The sequence below is a fragment of the Mirounga leonina genome, unplaced genomic scaffold (assembly GCF_011800145.1).
Source record: "Mirounga leonina isolate KUSES-001 unplaced genomic scaffold, KU_Mleo_1.0 Mir_169, whole genome shotgun sequence".
Lineage (NCBI taxonomy): Eukaryota > Metazoa > Chordata > Mammalia > Carnivora > Phocidae > Mirounga > Mirounga leonina.
This window is the reverse complement of record NW_023270431.1, coordinates 2,365,314-2,381,281: the sequence shown is the minus strand read 5'-3', so window position 1 is coordinate 2,381,281 and position 15,968 is coordinate 2,365,314. Positions and strand designations below refer to the sequence as shown.

The 15,968-nt window shown below is 37.0% G+C and overlaps 1 protein-coding gene across 5 annotated transcripts in view; it reads left to right on the top strand.

Moving 5' to 3' along the window:
- Positions 1–15,968, top strand: part of LOC118017326 (multidrug resistance-associated protein 1-like) — an 89,507-nt gene that overhangs the window by 68,922 nt on the left and 4,617 nt on the right. For all 5 annotated transcript variants that reach the window (XM_035015138.1, XM_035015139.1, XM_035015136.1 and 2 more), the window contains 6 exons: positions 2,798–2,952; positions 4,892–5,047; positions 7,916–8,115; positions 9,279–9,405; positions 11,199–11,300; positions 13,735–13,878. In XM_035015138.1, the coding sequence (XP_034871029.1) occupies positions 2,798–2,952; positions 4,892–5,047; positions 7,916–8,115; positions 9,279–9,405; positions 11,199–11,300; positions 13,735–13,878 (884 nt within the window). The remainder of the gene's footprint in view (positions 1–2,797; positions 2,953–4,891; positions 5,048–7,915; positions 8,116–9,278; positions 9,406–11,198; positions 11,301–13,734; positions 13,879–15,968) is intronic.

Here is a 15,968-nt window from a genome sequence, read left to right as displayed (position 1 = left end):
ATCAAAATAATTCACTAGACCATTGTTCTCCTGGCCCATCAGTCTCTCCTACAACACCTACCACCATCACCACCATCATGTTCACAGCAACTGGCATTGTAGCAATACAATGAAAACTAGAAAGCTGATGTCTAAAGAGGAAATTAGGGTTCCTAGTGTGTGTGGCCTACATAGAAGAAATCCTCCTTAAATGGCTTTTGGAAAAGCTCCAGTCTGGATCCCAGTATTCAGACTCTCTGTGTCACATCTGCCCACTTATGTGGAATTTGAAGCAATCCCTTCCATTCAGAGGAAAAAATCTTGGGGGAAATTAATGTGTGCAATAGCAGAAGGAAGCCACACCAGATACCTCTATTAATTAACCATGTGTTTATCTCATATATTTAAACTGATAATGATGGATGGCCTTGCATTTTAATCAAACCAACAGTATAAATAAGAGCTAATAAATAAAGCAATGGAGTCCAGAAATAAAATAATCCTATTTGAAATAGAAGCTTAAAATGTCAAAGTAGTGTCTTCAAAGATTCAAAATATTATATCCACAAAGCAAGTGTGAAAATGTGCTGGAATAAGTTCAATCTTAGACAAACAATTCTCGAAACATTTAAGGAATTTAAAGAGATTGAACAGGGGTGCCTGGGTGGCTCAGTTGTTAAGCATCTGCCTTTGGCTCAGGTCATGATCCCAGGGTCCTAGGATCGAGCCCCGCATCGGGCTCCCTGCTCGGCGGGAAGCCCCCTGCTTCTCCCTCTCCCACTCCCCCTGCTTGTGCTCCTGCTCTCGCTATCTCTCTGTCAAATAAATAAATAAAAATCTTTTAAAAAATAAAATAAAGAGTTTGAACAACTGTGAGAAGATAAATTAGAGGAAATTATTCCAGATGTATACCACTGAAAAGAGATGAAAAAATGATAAATAAGAAAATTAGAGGAACAATCCAGGAAGTTCAACATTCACATAAGTCTTTCAGTAAATGCAAGTGAAAATGATCAAATTCATAATACTTAACATTTCCCATAACTGAAAAATGCAAGTGTCTGATCTTGCAACCATTCCAGTTTAGAGTGGAAAGAAAGGGGGTTCCGAGAGAGTAGTTTATGTTGCAAAGAGAAGGGGGCTAAGTAGGATGAAGGAAATAATAGAATATCTGATGAGTTGAAATATATTCAGAAGAGATTTGCTGACTATTGAAGTGTTTGGGAATAAATTAGTGCTTGTTGCATAGGAAACTAAGAATATGGAAAAGAGTGGTGAACTTCATGCATAATGTATGCTTAGTGGCAATATAAATATTGAATGTTTACTTGAGGAAAGAGGGTGACAACCTGTTTTTGAAAGGGGAAAAAGGAAGTTTGGGGGGAGTGAGGTAGGAAAAAAATAGAAAATATTTGAAGCTAACAAATCATTCAACAGCAGCATGTGTTATTATTTAAAATATAAAGGAATTAGCTGAAATAATTTAAGATGGTCAGGGTCAACTATCATTGTTTTGTTTTGTTTTACACATACTTACAAAGGAATAAGAATCATATTGGCAATACACGTTTGTTAGCAATTTTGTGTATTAGAGAACAATGGAGCAATTGTGTATCCCCTATGACTCAGAGCAAACTAGCTTAAGTAACATGGAAATTTATTGACTCCCCAACCTGAAAAGTCCAGGCATAGTCTTTGTACACACTCCATCTCTGTGCTCAGATGAAGTGTTCACTACTCTATTTATCAGCTCTGCTTGTTGTCCTCATTGGCTTAATTCTCAGGCTTCACATGGTGTTGGAAATGTTCTCTCGCAAAGAACTTCCTTCCATAGAAATCCATGAAGTTACTCTCCTTGAAACAGTTTGAGTCACATATCCATCTTTGACCAATCACTGTAACAAAGCATGTCTTCTTCCAGCCCTACAAGTTCTCCAGTTTGAGAACTTCTTGTCCTTTCATTTCTCCTCACACATGGATAGCTCTTTTATGAGCTTGTCTCTTTCTTACCATAGTTTGTCAAATGAGGGTAACAATAGTTATATTGTTATAGCATCAATAGGTGCTTATAACTATTTCCAATCTCTTCCACTACAGCTATATGTCTATTATTTATATGTCTGCCTTTTCAGTTGTCGCAAGAACAGCCCTTCCACCAACCAAATCTCAGTAGCTTAATAGACCTAAATAAATAAATAAATAAATAAATAAAATAATAAAAAGTTTATTCCTTATTCTTGGGACCCAAGTTGAAGACGCAATCCATCCACCATTATAAATATTGGCAGGCACTGTACAAAGGTAATAAACTTTAGCAGTTCTGATACCAGCAATTAAGTGCTGTAACCGGGTATTACGTGTTGTTTCTCCTTCAACTTGTTCAGAACTCTTTATAAGGTCCCATAAATCACAAGGAGCCCAGAAAGAACAATTCTACCATGGACCTAGAAGCTAGGGGAACTATAATTATTTGGCTAGCAGCACCAGTGAATACCGTATTGCCCCATAGGACATCACAAAATTAATAGGTTGCTAGTATCTGGTGAACCTGGTTCTGTTATGTTTTGTGCATTTCTGTAGAATCTAAGCCCATGAATAAGGAGAGCCCTTCTTTGATGAGATGGCAACCCATCAGAGTGTATATTTATTATCAATGCACCATATACATCTATACTTAGTTTGGTCCACAATTACACATTGTTAAGTTTGCTCTTTGAGTTTTCCATTTAAAAAATGCTATGATAAGCAACTTTTTGTGAGTTAAGGTACAAAATTCCTTTAAGAGGTTAACATACCCCTGATAAGATTTTGTGTTTAGGTCTCTTTGTCTGCTCTGGAGCCTATATACTCACCAGAGGATCCCTGTCTGCGTCTCGAACTTTGCATACTCAGCTATTGGATAATGTGCTACACCTCCCGCTCAGGTTTTTTGAAACGAATCCCATAGGTCAGATCATCAATCGGTTCACCAAGGTCAGTAAAGCCACACCTCATTGAATAGCATACCTAAAAATGGTGATCCATATTTAGTACCTTGTAATAGTATTTGTAAATATATATAAATATGTATATGTATATGTATATCACCCTGAAAAGATGGGATTATGTTTAGTATAGATTTCCTTATTATTTTATTTATAATTCTTGGGACATTTATAGTTGATGTATAGCAGCACCACATCTTACACACATAATCAAAATAACCCTTGAAAATTGCTGAAAGGATCCAAAAAGCATATGTGTTCTGGTGTCTACGACTCCAATTCTTACATACATTTAGCTTGAGAATCGCTGGTTGGGGCTGAGAAAGTAAAGAAAATATAAGTCTATATGAAGATAACTGGATTTTAAGCATTCTGCTTTTAAGAAAACTGTGAGCTCACTTCTGGTGAATGGGGGATAGGTGGGGCTTCCCAGAGTGTCTCTGCTTACCGACAGGGTTTCCCTCCTGGTATTTACTATCAAACACTTAAAATTGCACCGTCCAACAGAAATGTAATGCAAACCACATAGGTAATTTTAAATTTTCTAGTAGCTGCAATAAAGAAGTAAAAGGAGACAGCTGGAAATAATTAATTATAGTAATATATTTTAACATAGAATGTCTGAAACATTTCAAACTCATTTAAACTTGTTTAAAATTATTAACTAAATATTTCACATTCTTTTTTCTACACAGTCTTCAGAATCTGATTTGTATTATTTGCTTATGGCACATCTCAATTTGCAGTAGGCACATTTCAAGGGCTCAATAGACACATATTGCTAGTGGTTCCTGAATCAGATAGTACAAGCCCACAACTGTAAAATATGCCAATATATTTGTGTGTACATGTAAAAAATTTTTGGTGTGTGTATGGGGGGAAGTGAGGATAAAACATGAAAATCAAAGTGAAAGTACCTAGCGTAATAAATGTTTGGTGGAATATTAAATCTTGCCTCATCATACCAATGTACATGCTAGCTTTTAAAATGTATGGAAGAACTTGATCTTCAGCATTTTTATCTCTCAGTGGACATTTCTCTAGGACCCTACTGAATAACTGTCACTTTTGTACAGTAACATGTCAAATGCTTGGGTCTTAAACAGATGAGAATATGGGAAGGTTGTTCTAAAGACAGGCAGAAAACTTCATATGGATATGATGCTCTTATACTATTTGGTATATGAGATAATCAGAGAATTCCCAAAGCAAGACTGAGATTAATAAAATTCCATCTCCACTCTTTGTGTCAGTTTTGTCATGAACTGAGTAGTCGTTCATCTCTCTAGATTGGGTATCTTCCTACTCTCTGGGATTTCTTAGGTCATACCTTATGCCATAGATTTGACAACATAGATTTGATTAAGTTATATGTGAATTGATGCATGACCTTCCTATGATCTTCTTTATTGTCCACTCCATCTTTCAGTTTCTAATTTTGCAAATGAAGATTATTTTGTTTTCCTGCCTCTTAGAATCTTGACAGGATCCAGCTACCCAAAAGACCACTGAACATGTTCTCAGTGGATAAGAATGGCTCACTAGTATTTTACAGAGTAGTAGATAGTGGTAGGCCAATGCCCCTGAACACCCAACTACCTGGGTTTGGACTCTGTTTTTAAGCAGAGTCTGACATTAGTCATATAAACTAAGTGCTGTGTAGTTGTCATTGGGAAATGCAAATTGCTTGATCATGGTCATTTGTTACCAGAATGTGTTTTTAACTATTACAACTCACCACAGGGGAAAAATATACGAGGGTGGATTGGGGAGGGCAAAGACCATGTAGTTAGACTTATTTGATCATTAGATTGTCACATCTGGGTAATTTTTAAAAAAATGTTTACATTAAACAATATATTTTTTCTTTTCCTCATTTTAAATTATGAAAAGTTAAAAATAAAGTGACCTGATATCATTTTTTTCAGGACATGTTTATAATTGATATACGTTTCCATTACTACTTACGGACCTGGCTGAATTGCACATTGGATGTTATTGGAACAGTTTTGGTCATTGGGGGAGCTTTACCACTCTTCATTCTGGGGGTTATTCCCTTGGTGTTCCTCTATTTCACTATACAGGTAAGTACCTGGATTTTTATGTGTATTAATAACATAAGTTCACAGTCAGGGGTTCAAGTTCAGACCCACTTCAATGGCCCATTAGTTCACGTTCTCCAAAAAGCAGATTCCAAGAAAGGATTCCATATAGTAGAGAGTTCCCAGGGAATGCCTGTAAAAGATAAAGGAGAGGGAGCAGCAGAAGGATGGGTGAGCTCTCAGACAGTGATGCAGGTCTGATTCTGGTAGGGGAGAGAAGAGGATTGGGTAGGAAAGATGTTGGATTACGGGACAGGTCCATGAAAGATTCCTTGCATTAATGGGACGTCTACAAGCAGTGTCGCCCATTGCAATGTCCCACGTGTCCCTGAAATGGGCCTGCTTTGGCACCTTTGCCATACTCAGTCATTGCTGGGAGCCACCTGTGGGAAACATGGCCTCCATGCTCATAGAGTAGTAGATCCAGAGGGGCAGTGGCTGGGCTGCCAGTCAGCTGTGCCGCCTGCCGCAGCAGAACTGAGTTGTGCATTTTTAAGGCCACCACAGAATCTATATGGTATTTACACTTTAGCAGACAGTGAATTTGCCTGTAAATCCAAAAGAGAAACCGGTAACGGCCTTTTTGTCCTGTTATCCCTAATATCAGCAAAGGATTCCTAGAAGAAGGAAACAGATCTCTCATGATACATATCTTTATATTCCAATTAAAATGTGGTCAGCCACATTCCAAGATGATGTCCCTGGGAGGCTACAGTGTAAAAGGAAATTTTTTAACACATATTTAATTTAAAAATGCAAGTATTTTGAGGCTCTTTACATAAAAGGATGCAGTTCTTGTAGTTCAATGCTTTCCCCAAACTAAAGTTTTAAAATTCATATTGGAGTTTAATCTGCCCAAACCAGAATGTTAATCATGTTCTCATTTCTACACATATGCCATTATTATTCCTCCTACTTCCTATGTTTTCCCTATTCTCTCTGCCTGACTGGATCTTACTTACTTTCATTTCTGTGTGAAGTGTTCTCTACCAGAATAGTGCAAAGAGATCAGATTCATCCAGGTAATTATGGATTTATTATACAGGTAGTATTGTAAGCTATTTTTTTAGACTACAAATTGTCTCACCAATGAGACTGTAAGTCCTCCAGGGAAGACACTATGTCTTAGAGCTAAAAGAAAAAAATTTAGAATATGAGGGATGGTATTGAGAATCAATTGTATCTGCTTAAAAAAAAAAACTCTCCTATCACAAATGAAAATGTATGTGATAGTCTTGTGGTTGGTAAATTATAATAGGGTGACCAGGAGTGGAAATGAGTCCAGAAACCATATCTTGTTAGGGGACACTGTATAGGATGAGCCCTGAATGGGAATTCAGGAGCCTCAAATTCTACTTCCCTGACTCCTATGCTTGACACCTCATTTCTGTTTCCAGGCTTCCTTGCTTTCCCCTATAAAAGACGAGATTTGCTTTATATCAGTGCTACTCAAAGGATGGGCCCTGGACCTATGGACCATACCCCAGACGTATTAAATCAGAGTCTTTAGTTGCACCTCTTTTTTAAAAAATCACATTTTACAACGTGTGTGTGTGTGTGGGTGTGTGTATTGTTATTGTTGTTGTTAATCACATCCTAATAAAACTGGGAGGAAATAAAGAATCTATCAGGGTGAAATAAAGAATCTATCAGGGTGAGGCCCAGAGTCAAAATTTCTTTATGATATTAAGTCCCCTTGAAGTCCCAGAATGCCACAGTCCTCTGTGTTCTCCAGGGTACTTGCACAGAGCAGAGTCAACTGCAGGTTGACATGTAGTTTCACATGGGTTTTTGCTCAGCTTGTTCATTTTTACCAAAATGAAGACATTTTAAAATCAGGGATTTTATGTAAAACTCCAGATCCAAAGATTTTCTTGAAAAAAATTGCAAGATGTGGAAACTCTTGATTTTCATTTCCAGTTTGTAGCAATTATCTGGGGCTGATGAATGATGGCCCAGTTAACTCAGGGCATGCTCCCTCCAGCTCTCCAGTCTCCACTCATCCCAACTAGTCTCAACCAAGCTAGAGGAGAACTAGCCAATTGTATTGATGGCTGCACTGGTGGGTTTTTTTTTTTTGTCAACAAAATAAATAAATAAATAAATTTTTCCTCATGATTATATTTAGGTACAAAAATACTATTGTTTGTACACTTGGTTGACTTCCTTCATTTAATGGGTTAACTCCCTAGTCACATTTCCAACCTGTGACATAGAGCTTCTTCCATAGTAGGTACTCAGTAATGGTTGTATGAAAGGATTATCGAAGTGGAGCTTTGCCCAATTCTGTTCTAGTTATGCTGTCCAGAATTTGGGCTTTTTACTGTTCCAAGCGTGTATTCATTTCTTAAGGCTCCTGTATGTAACAAATTTGGTAGCTTAAAACAACAGAAATTTTATTCTTTCACATTTCTGGAGGCTAACAGTTCAAAATCAAGGTATAGGCAGGATTGGTTCTTTCTGGAGCCTTTGAGGGAACATTGGTTTCATGCTTCTCTCCTAACTTCTGGTGGCTGTCAGCAATCCTTGGCATTTTCCTTGGCTTATGCACATATTACTCCAGTCTCATCTTCACATGGCTTTCTCCCTGTGTCTGTCTTCTCTTTTTCTGTCTCCTACAAGGACACTCAGCATTGGCTTCAGGCCCACCCTAAATCCAGGATGATCTCATCTAGAGATCCTTAATGACATCTGCAAAGATTCCATTTCCACATAAGGCCACATTCACAGGTACTGGAGTGAAAGCTTGAACTTCACTTCTTGGGGTCACTTAAATGTCTTGCCATTTTCACACCAATGAAGCAATTTGTGCTACATCTTTCCAACTGCCTCTTTCTGTCTTTGGGTTAGAGATACTATGTGGCGAGTTCTCGGCAGATTCGACGGTTGGCAGGAGCGTCTCGCTCTCCTATCATTTCACACTTTAGTGAGACTTTATCAGGGGTGTCCACTATCCGGGCATTTGGACATGAACAGAGGTTCATCCAGCAAAACAAAGAGGTGGTGAATGAGAACCTGGTCTGTTTCTACAATAATGTAATTTCAAACAGGTAAGTCATATCAGTATACCTAGTTCAAGACCAGTCTCTTTTTAGATGTCTTGTGCACTAACTTTTAAAGGGAAAGAGTGTTTTGTAATGGCATTTTATCAAATTATTTAAAAAAAGAAGAAAACCTTAAATGTTTCTAATATTTAATATACATTTAAGTTAAAGTGCATCTATTTATATTCAAATAAAAAGTACATGCTACTTTACATGAAAATAAGGTCCCAAGTTTTTTTTCTTTAAAGATTTATTTATTGAGGCACCTGGGTGGCTCAGTTGGTTGATCCCAGGGTCTTGGGATCGAGTCCTGCACAGGGCTTCCCCTATTCTTTGGGGGGGCCAGCTTCTCCCTCTCCCTCTGCCTGCCACTCCCCCCTGCTTGTGCTCTCTCTGTCAAATAAATAAATAAAATCTTTAAAAAAAATTAAAAAATAAAGATTTATTTATTTGAGAGAGAGAGCGATAAAGAGAATGAGTGGGGAGAGGGGCAGAAGGAGGGAATCTTTAAGCAGACTCCCCACTGAGCATGGAGCCTGATGCGGGGCTTGACCCCGTGACCCATGAGATCATGACCTGAGCCAAAACCAACAGTTGGATGCTTAACCCGCTGAGCCACCCAGATGCCCCAGGTCCCAAGTTTTTGAGGGTTATATAGGATGCTATTAGAATTACTAATAATATGACTCTATGTTATATTTTGTATTTGTAGAATATATTTTATTTACATACAATAATTTATATTTTAAATTTGAGGTTATCATTTCACATAAAGGAGAAAAATGAAATATTAAATGGTAGCTGGACATGTTTTAACTTTTGGAGACTAATTTTATCATGTAAAAAAGGGTATGTAATTGGAAAGGTGATCGATTTTCCAATAGGATTTTAAAATATGATGCATCATTTTGGCTGGTGTTCTTTTTTGATTTTTAATTCTGATTAAGTTTTAAAAGCAAAGTTCTGCAAAAGTAAAGTGTGTTTTTATGTAGAGGGACTCCTTTAATCTATCATCACTGCATCGATCCTATTTTGATTGAGTTCTAAGTAAGTGAGGAAAAAAAGGAAGCAGCTATTGATGTTTACATTTTCATTTCCCAGAGGAGAGTTCATACTAAGTGCATCAAAACTTTTGCATCTCAGCTGAGGAGTGTCTTCCATTATCACAGGTGGCTGTCTGTTAGACTTGAATTCCTTGGCAACTTAATGGTATTCTTTGCTGCATTGCTTACTGTGCTGGCTGGCAATTCTATAGATTCAGCAATAGTTGGTTTGTCCATATCCTATGCCCTAAATGTAAGTAATAATGATTTTGTGGTATATGATATGTTTATAATCCAGTTAATTAAACTCTCTTCTCCTTTGCCTGTCTGAATTTTATATGGTATTAACTAAGTAATGAGAGACAAATCAGGATTGCCCTGGAGGCTCATTTCTTCCTCTGTTGCTACTAGCAGGAAGCTGGCTCAACAGTTCTTTTTTTTTTTTTTTTTTGAGTTTTGTTTTTTTTTTTTAAGATTTTTTTTTATTTATTTGACAGAGAGAGACAGTGAGAGAGGGAACACAAGCAGGGGGAGTGGCAGGCAGAGGGAGAAGCAGGCTCCCCGCTGAGCAGAGAGCCCGATGCGGGGCTCGATCCCAGGACCCTGGGATCATGAGCTGAGCCGAAGGCAGACGCTTAACGACTGAGCCACCCAGGCGCCCCACTGAGCCACCCAGGCGCCCCTGGCTCAGCAGTTCTAAGTGAGCTCACAGAAACAACAGGCTGAGTGCTAGAAGACTCAGAAACTCCTGGGGTTGCCTAGTTACCTAGAAGTTTCCTGTTCTCCTATCCTTATAAATTTATAGAATGTAGCAGTGGTAGAGCCTCTCTCCACTGTGGCCTGTCCTTCCAGTTTGCCCAGCCTAACCAAGGAGATGATGCAAACTGGGGAGAATATAGGCTCTGGTGGTTCTTTGCTTGTAAGTTTGTCCCTAATAAGCCCTATCTTATATTACACTGGAAAGCACTAGTGTATCAGTGTGTTCATGACCTCTTTGTAAAATAGAATATTCCTTAAACTACTAAATATACTTACACATTATTTAGAAGATAAGTCTAGATGATTTGAGTGCCTACCCTTCATCTCTTATCCAAAATGCTTAAGGCCAGTTGCATTTCAGAATTCAGAACTTAGGCTTGTAGAAAGGAAATATGATACACATACCATAGTCAATGTTTGGGGCAGAACCCCATGATCAAACTACTTGTTCTGCAGTGAAATACGTGCATGTTTACCCTAAGTGGGTTAAATAAAGACTTTAAAGAACCCCAGTCAGTTCTCAAGTCAGGTTGGCCATCAAATGATCTGGCACCAAACTTGAGAAAAAACTGAATTGGCAGAGTTTTTTGACTTTTAGAATTAGGCTTGAATTACAATCTGTATTTGTGGGTATGGTGAGAAGAAAGTAGAGTTAAAAAAAAAAAAAAGGAAAAGAAAAAGAAAAAGAGGAGACAGTAGTGGTCAAAACTTAGGAGAATCCTCCTTCCGATAATGAGGAATGCCAAAAGTAATATTGTGCACAACTTTTTCTCACTTGGGGTGTACATTTCTTTCTTTCTTTTTTTTTTTAGATTTTATTTATTTATTTGAGTGAGAGAGAAAGCACAAGAGGGGGGAAGGGTCAGAGGGAGAAGCAGACTCCCTGCTGAGCGGGGAGCCCGATACGGGACTCAATCCTGGGACTCCAGGATCGTGACCTGAGCCTAAGACAGACCCTTAACTGACTGAGCCACCCAGGCACCCCGGGGTGTACATTTCTTGAAGCAGATCCCATCAATATTGGTATTCATCATTCCTTGCACCAAGTAGGGACTCCTTCAACCTATGTTGAACTATATCTATTCTGCCAAAAAACAATTATTTATGATATGTATGAGTTTAATATACTTAAACACTTGTGTGTTTATGCTTACTTCTAAAGTTGTTGAATAATCAGAAGAGATAAAGCATATGAAAACCATGAAAAGTGAAACTTTATGAAGTATTATTAATATTACGTAAAAGACTAAAGAACCACTCATGAAGGTTGGGTTTTTTTTCCTCCAGATTACTCAATCTCTGAATTTTTGGGTGAGGAAAGCTTGTGAAATTGAAACCAATGCAGTTTCCATTGAAAGAGTTTGTGAATATGAAAATATGGATAAAGAGGTAAGCACTCCTAAATAACCAATAAATAGATGCAAGATTAAGATATTTTAATGCGGGCGCCTGGGTGGCTCAGATGGTTAAGCGTCTGCCTTCGGCTCAGGTCATGATCCCAGCGTCCTGGGATCGAGTCCCGCATTGGGCTCCCTGCTCCTTGGGAGCCTGCTTCTCCCTCTGCCTCTCTCTCTGTCTCTCATGAATAAATAAATAAAATCTTAAAAAAAAAAAAAAAGGTATTTTAATGCACCTTAAATTGACATTAAAAAAAATAAATCTTAAACAAAACCTGCTTTTCCAAATTCATGTTGTAATATTCAGCATTTCAATGAAATTAAAACCCAATCTACTGTTAAATACACCATTATTTTATATATCACTAAAATAGAAAAAATACCAGAGTTAAATAAATTGCAATAGTACATAAATTGGAAGATATGTTGTATTGTAGAGATTAAATATGATTACCTGTTTTTAGAAGGCACAATGATTTGTCCTCTACCAATGTAGAGTAAAATATGCAACCTAAGATTATAACTTCGTGAGGATTTTACATTGTGAAAAGTGTCTTAGTATAGTCATTTCATAATTGAAGTCTGTGCAATTTTTAAATTAACTACATCTTTATTATTTATGCTTTCTATTCCATTTACTCATCATTAACGTCTCTGTGGATAGAAAGGAGGAGAAGAATAAATCAGTCTGTTTTGTTCCCTTTGATTAATTATAATTTAGAAAGGAGAAGGATTAGACTATTGGCAGAGTATAATATTTGAGTTATCTTCATATTTTACTAATCTGGGTTACTTCTGCCTCCCAGTTCCATGAATTAACAAGGTAAATGTTAAAGTTGACTTGACTTTCTTTATCTTCTTCAATCCACCTATAAAGGTATCTGAATCATGAAATGTTCCTCTTTTGCTTATGACTCTCAGGAAGAGGTGTCCCTCCTTCAAATAGAAACCTGAGTTTCCACTTATATTTTTGGTAATATCTGTTCATGTCTTCTGTCAGACTTTGCTCCATTAACCACTTCCTTTAATTTCTACATCTCAGGACCCTGACCCCCTTGCCTATAAATAGGCTAAAATATTATCTACATCCTCCAACTCCTACTTAAATTTGGAATCTTCTCCTAGATTCTTCCCCAGGTCTTACCTTCCTTTTTCACACAAATTTCACGGAAGATTAATCTACCTTCACAACCTCCAATTATCAGTATTAATTTTGCTCAGTCTGTTGCCATGTGGTGACCACTACATAACTTTATTGTTTTCTGTATCTTCTAATTTTTTGTATATATACTTTTGTATATAAACTTTTTGTTTATGTACATACAAATTTTTAATATATATTCTTTTCATATTGAAAAAACAATAAAATGTGTAAAGCACATACACCCACACATTTTTTTTTTAAATCATCTTTATGTAATTTGATGCAGGTATGACAAATACTGTTACAAAAACTCTTGATGTGGAAGAAGTAAATTGTTCATATAATTCTGTTTACCCTTCTGTAACCCCATTTCTCTGCACCTTTTTACAGAAGAATTTTCTGGAATAGCCTATATGTCTCTCATTCTATTTTGGACTCTCTCCAAACAGGCTTTAAATCCCACCACTCCACTGAACCTGCCCTTGTCAAGATCACCAGTGGTCTCCTGTTAGTCCTCACTTGACCTGATCCATCCTCTGACACTGGTGATCACTCCCTCTGATGAAAACACTTCACCTCGCTGCCCAGACACCACACTCTTTTGCCTCCTGTTCCTCCAACGTCCCAGGCAGGCCCCTGTCTCAGGACCTCAGCACGTATAGTTAGTTAGTCGTCTGCCTGGAAAGCACTTCAACCCATATCCACATGGCTTGTTCCCATATCATGTCCAGCCAAGACTTCCCTATCCACCCTATGTAAAATTACACCACCACCACTAACCTTGCCTGTCTCCCATCCTCTGAAGCTTTATCACTGTCTAACATTCTACATATGCTGTGTGGTTCCTTCTGTCTCTCTCTGGCATCCTGTATGCTCTGTAAGGGCAAGAATTTGTATCTGTTTTACTCAATGATAAATCTCCATCAACTAAAGCACTGACTAGCATAGTAAATACTCAATATTGGGCAATGAATGAATGACAAACTGTCCCCCATCTCAGCTAAAATTTCAAACAGGTTACCTTCAGCAACTTTGTAGAGTTGTAGAAGATTCTTCTTAATAACTGTATAGGAGATGGGAAGCCTTGTTACCTTCAAAAACTTATTTCTAAGCTTTTCTTTAACAAGGTGAGAAGTTTTATGTTGGTAATATTTAAAACTATTTTCAGGAGATCATAATATCCACGAATGTTTTCTATCACTTTTGTTTATACGCATGATAATTACTTTTTGGAGGAAAGGGTATTTTTTTTGTGGTTATTATAATATTTCTTTGTTTTAAGGCACCCTGGATAATGTCTAAAAGACCTCCATCACAATGGCCCGATAAAGGGATAGTGGAATTTATTAATTATCAGGCTCGATACCGAGATGATCTTGGTTTAGCATTACAAGATATCACTTTCCGGACTCATGGTGAAGAAAAGGTACCATATATATTTCAGAAGTTTCACTTTCCCTTTTATCTGAATTCATTCATTGTTAAGGTCAAACTATGATATGGTATTGAATATAAGATGGTCTTTGTTCAAATTTCATATAAAAGTAATAAACTCATGTGGTTGGTATATACAGAATAAGTTTTTCCTCTTTAAAAAAAGGTATTTTTAAATTGTGCATACTATATTATGAAACATAATCTTAGCGTACTTTGTTTTTTCAGCTTTATTCAGTTATAATTAACAAGTAAATATTGTATATATTTAAAGTGTACAGCATGATGGTTTGATATATATAGTGAAATGATACCACGATCAGATTAACACATCCATCACCTCACATAGTTACAAGGTTTTTTGTTTTTGTTTTGTTTTGATTTTTTTTGGATGTGGTAGGAACACCTAAGATCTACTATCTCAGCAAATTTCAAGTATACAATACAGTACTATTAACTATAGTCACCTCATTATACTTTAGATCGCCAGAACACATTCTTCTTATTCATCTGAAAGTTCATGCCCTTTGACCAACATCTTCCCATTCTCCCCACCCCTCAGTCTCTGGTAACCACCGTTTACTCTGTGGTACTATGAGTTTCACTCTTTTAGATTCCAAATATAAGGAAGATAGTACAGTATTTGTCTTTCTCCATCTGGCTTATTCCACTTAGCATAATGTCCACCAGGTTCATTTATGTTGCCACAAATGGCTGGATTTCCATCCTTTTTATGGCTGAATTATTCCAGTATATATATGTGTGTGTGTGTGTGTGTGTATGTGTATATATATATATACACACATTTTCATTATCCGTTCTATGGACAGACACTTCGGTTGTTTCCATATCCTGGCTATTGGGAATATGAACATGGGAGTGCAGATTTCTCTTCGAGATACTAATTTAATTTCCTTTGGATATATACCTAGTAGTAGTATACGTTATTTTTACTTCCTTTATTAAGTAAAAAGCAATAATAAGACAATAAAATTAAGTTACCTAAAATACAGTAAATCTATAGGAGAGAATATTTGTGTAGTCATTGACACCATGTTTTCTGGGATTATTAGTGAGAAGGGAATACACTTGAGATGTAATTTGGTTAATAAAAGCTATATACAAAACTGTTGATAGTATATCAGTTTTATGTTTTAAAAAAAAGCAAACAGGTAGACTACATTAGCAAAAATCCCAGAAGAACAGTAGTAAAGCATATATCGTGGTTCTCTTCAGGTGACAGGATTGTAAATAATTTCCACTGCTATAGTTTTTCTCCCATTTTTCAAAATGTTTTATGAAAACACATTATTTCCTTAGGAAGATTTTACAAGTAAATAAAAGTAAAAAATGAAGAAAAAAATTGACAACAGTGACCTACTTTTCCTTTTTCAAAGACCGGGCTTTTATAACCCCAAACATCTCTTTTTCTAACCCTCTACACCATGTCCACTGCAGTAACATCAAGAATAAAAATTGTCTTTGGAACAAAGGAGGTCATTGTGGAATTTTGATTATCCCAATTAATTCAACAGATTCCTGATGTTTCTGGTATAGTGTGTCAGATTTAAGATTTAAGATCTTTTATCAGGGCAAACCAACCTCCTTAATGTTTTCTCTGCCTAATGTGCCCATTAAAACCAAGACACAAATCAGCACCCAGAGGGATTGCTTTAGTCCTCATGGTCAGAGGAATATGTGTAGTCACTTGATGTTTATGACAAGTTGATTATTTTGTCCATGAATCTAAGATCCTCAGATGTTACCCATAGCCATCCTCAATAGTTTTAATGCCAGAGTTATTTTGATACACCAAGGAAATTTACAAACATCCCTTTGGATTTTCTATCCTGGCAAAGGGTTCCTGTCCCCTTTGTTTGTTTGTTTGTTTGTTTTATTTGGAGAAGGAGAGTAGAGAAGCCTCATTTTGAAAGGACCAAGAAAACCACTCTATTATCAGAGTCATCTTTGGCCGCACTCTGAATAGCTAGTCCCAGGATGGTTCAGGGGTGGTTTGCTCTTCCTGGGGCTGTTGGCATGCTCTAGTCAGGTGCTCATTAAATTACTCAAAAGTAGAGAAAA